The sequence below is a fragment of the Acyrthosiphon pisum genome, chromosome A1 (genome assembly GCF_005508785.2).
Source record: "Acyrthosiphon pisum isolate AL4f chromosome A1, pea_aphid_22Mar2018_4r6ur, whole genome shotgun sequence".
Lineage (NCBI taxonomy): Eukaryota > Metazoa > Arthropoda > Insecta > Hemiptera > Aphididae > Acyrthosiphon > Acyrthosiphon pisum.
Genome location: NC_042494.1, coordinates 10,517,338 through 10,521,480, shown reverse-complemented (window position 1 = coordinate 10,521,480; position 4,143 = coordinate 10,517,338). Strand labels below are relative to the sequence as shown.

General features: G+C 26.8%; 1 protein-coding gene across 1 annotated transcript in view; it reads left to right on the top strand.

Moving 5' to 3' along the window:
- Positions 1 to 3,907, top strand: part of LOC100573722 (synaptic vesicle glycoprotein 2B) — a 38,043-nt gene extending 34,136 nt beyond the window's left edge. The window contains exon 13 of the mRNA XM_029488473.1: positions 3,827 to 3,907. Coding sequence (XP_029344333.1) covers positions 3,827 to 3,907 — 81 coding nt within the window. The remainder of the gene's footprint in view (positions 1 to 3,826) is intronic.
- Positions 3,908 to 4,143: the final 236 nt, after the last annotated feature.

The window sequence follows — 4,143 nt, the reverse complement described above, 5'->3', positions numbered from 1 at the left end:
TGATACACATCCATCTTCATCAATATACATTATAGGTACCTAATAATGTTTTTCAATAATTAGGTGAAGTGCAGGAAATAATTAGCATATAATATTCTATATTATCTAGCTTATTGTGTATATAATTAAGTCGTACGTACCAAATAGTATATTATTATTATAGCCATATATGTATTATAATATAATATGTAGGTGGGACTTGATATAACCACGAATTATTTAATTCATATAAGCCCGTCAAAATTACAACAGGTTTAATTTATAAAATTTAAATGTCGGTTTGTCATACCAAATGATTCGTGTTTAAGGCGAACAGTGGTATAGGTCTTACTGATCACTTAATATTATAATGCGGATTAAACAAAAACAAAAAAACAATCCCAAAAGACAGTGGTTCGCCCAGATGTCATAATGATTTATTAATAATAATATAATACATGGACAGCACCTATATATAATAATATTCCACAGAGACTACAAAAATATACAATAACAGTCATTGTAATATGATTATAATGTGCAGTTTAATATTTCCATGTTAAACTCCGCAGAGACAAATATTTATTAAAACATAGTAATCAATATCATGCTTGCATTTTGTTCTACATTGTTATTGCCTATTTCAGGTACACCCGTCCAATAATGATTTCACAGACTTTAAGATGATAAATAATTATTTGTAGTTCAATAAACTGAACGCAGATGATATCATATAGTTTACTATGGTACCGAATATAATTATCCCCCTAGAGTCAATAGTTATTTTAAAAATATATTTTTTATAATAAATTTTTCTCCTCTCATTAAAAAAGTTCATACGAGGATAAATATTTATAATAACTCAAACAACATACAACACACTTATAAGTCTAATTTTTATTAGAGAATATACAATCTAATATCTATACACAAAGGCATAATAATAATATGTGCTACAATAAATTTAGAACATGAATAGGGTGAGGGAAGAAACCATCCAGTGATCGCACTATAATATTTAAGTTCGAGATTAAAACCACTTATTGAAAGGTTATAATATCTTAAACATTTTTTAAAGTAAAAAAAAAATTTCGATTTGTCTCAAGGGTTTGATAATTGGTATAATTATAATTTATAAGTTATAACTATTATAAGTATATAGTTGTAAACTGAATACCTAATAAAAAGTGAATTATACCCAGTGAATAATTGGGATATTTAAAGTTATTACTTTGAAAAATGTTTTTAAAAAAGACTGGCTATTTTGACACATGCCTTAGAAAGTTATAAACCAAAGTTTTTTTATAATGAGAATGACTTAAATAATTTTATTTATTCGAATCCAGTGTCAAAAAAAAGTTATAATTTATAAAGTCAATATTTACTGACCATACACTGAAATAGCTTAAAATTTGGAAATTTCTCTGTGACCTCACACACAATTAATGCAAAGTAATAAACCTTTATAATAATATAATATAACATAATTTAATTTAATACAGTCAGTTGAGATATTGATTCAGGGTAGGAACCTATGATGGGGGCTGTGTCCCTTCTGTTTACTTTTTTTTATATATTCAAAATTTCTTATCCCTATAATAAAATAGCTAATAGCTAGATATACAGTTTTTCTATTTAATTTAAATAACTAATGTTTTAAATTACCATATAACAATAAAACCACGAAAAGATGTAGGTATACGTGGACAGTAAATTAAAAATATTTGAACCGTGTTACTTATTGTTTTTAAATATAAATAAAAAAATAAACAGTAAAAAATGAAAATTATGGTATAAAAACGATAATAATAATCAATATTAAATAGTAGGTGCCTATAACATATTATAATATAATCGGATTTCCGGCATGATACGCGATTTAATAATAAATTTCGTTGTATTACAGAGGTGATCACGTCTGCGAACGTATTTTACGGTCTGCGCAATCGATAACCGACACTTTGGTCGTATTTCAATCACCGATGTGGTACTGAATAATCGGATATTGTGTATAGATTCAAACGCACACGCGTGTTCGCATGTTATAATTATACGATGTGTAAGATAAGTATGATAATGATATGAGCGGACTTGGTAAAATTTCTCCTTTTCACGGTGCACCGATGTTGTTTGTACGGTTTACAAACGACGTAGCCAACGTTATTTTTTTATACTCTTTATTATTTATGCCCGACGAAATTATGGCCATAACTCTTTCCACAATAGTCGTATTTTCCGTGCCTTTATGTACACATTACATAACCACTTCTTACTTAATTTTCATCTTTCGCCACGTATTATTAATTGTACGACCTGCAGCCCCGCGCATGCAGCGGGCAGAGGTTTGAAACGCATTTTTTTATTTTTTAGTCACAAGATAGTTGTTGTTGCATTTACAATATAAATATGACGTATTATAAATATTCCGCTGCTTCGTCAAAATCTGCGTTCAGTCGCCTGCTAAAGGCGACAACGGACTTGTTACGGCTTAATACTTATATAGCTATCAAACGACCGTAGAAAATTCTTGAAACAAAGTTGTACGATTTATTTTCCAGCAGTGAAAAATATAGTACGATCTATGTTTTTTAATAGAAGTTTGAATGAAACGTGCTGTACATAATATATTTCGTGTGATGGTATTGTAATCGTGTTGTAGTGAATGCGACAAATCAGAAATATTAAACACAATTGATCTGATTTCATACTATTGATTAAATTTCATTGAGTATAAACACAATAAAAAATGTGTTACCAACTCATTTTCTCATATTAGTGGAAACCGTTGTTTTAAAACCAGACTTTTTTTTTTCGTTGTTTCAGATTATGATCTTAAAATCGAGACGAATGTCTATTGGAGTTCCAATGTTATTTAATGTTTTATTATATATTATATTAAATGCAAAATACATACAACTATTATACTTTGTTCTTCGATAACCGTTTGTTTCTGTGTTTGTCTATATTATTTTATCCTTGAAAAACGAAGATCTATAAAGTTAGCGTTTTCATACAAACTACAATACAAATAAAACGTCTTCTAAAAAGTATTTATTTATTTATAGTATATTATACTTCGAAAGCGTGTTTTTAATCTTTAAAATAATTGAATGAATAGGAATGATTGTTTATTATACTAGGTCTACGACTGTATAATTTTAATTGGTACTAAAACAGTATTCGAAACTCATTCTCAAAGATTGAAACAACTATTTTATATACCTATTTCATTAATTTTCGTATTGTATAATAGTATATACATAAATAATAATATAATAATAATTATGATATCTGCAGCTATTGAACGTCCAAGGGACAACCGTATGAGTCAATCAATTTAAATAATTTGTATGTTAACAAGTTATTTTTTATTTTATATATACATAACTTCGGTATACGGTCCATTGCGGATTATAATATGGAAAATAGTAATAGTTAAATAAATGCTTTTTTTTTAGTACACAACGTTTAAATAAATTCCAATATGCGTGATAATTGGATTATTAATGCTAGTCGTAAAATATATTTGTAGAATATGTAAATGTATGTAAATTGAAATTGAATCGATAATTGCCGTTAATATTTCACGATTTTACATTGCATTGATATTCCGAGAAAACACGATTTAAATATTTATGATCATATTATATAGCATAATATAGTGGTTTGATTTTATAATTATTTTCATTTATAATAGTCAACTATGTGTGCAACATTTCTTGTCATTAATTATTACACTAGTTTCTTTAATAAAGTATAGCAAATGATATTTGCATTTATTTACAACAACATAATAATATCATACTTTTTATTATTGTTTTATTTAATTTATTGACATCTGTTACAGGATTACACTTTAACAAGCGTTTTAGATGCCAAAACAGTGAATAAAAAAAAAAAAAAACAACTGCCTATGAATGCCATTTAAAAATAGAAATGTCTACACATAGTTTAAACTAATATAGTCCATACTGTCATCGCATGTTTGATTTTGTAACCATATTATATATAATTTTAAAATGTCTAAAATTTAATTGAAAAGTTAGTTATTTATAGTTAAATATTTACAAGTAAAACTATAAATGTAAATATATTATGAACCACTATACCTGAAACTCACATAAAAAAATGCAACGGCCAATGAATGTGCGAAAGGGAAAGAAG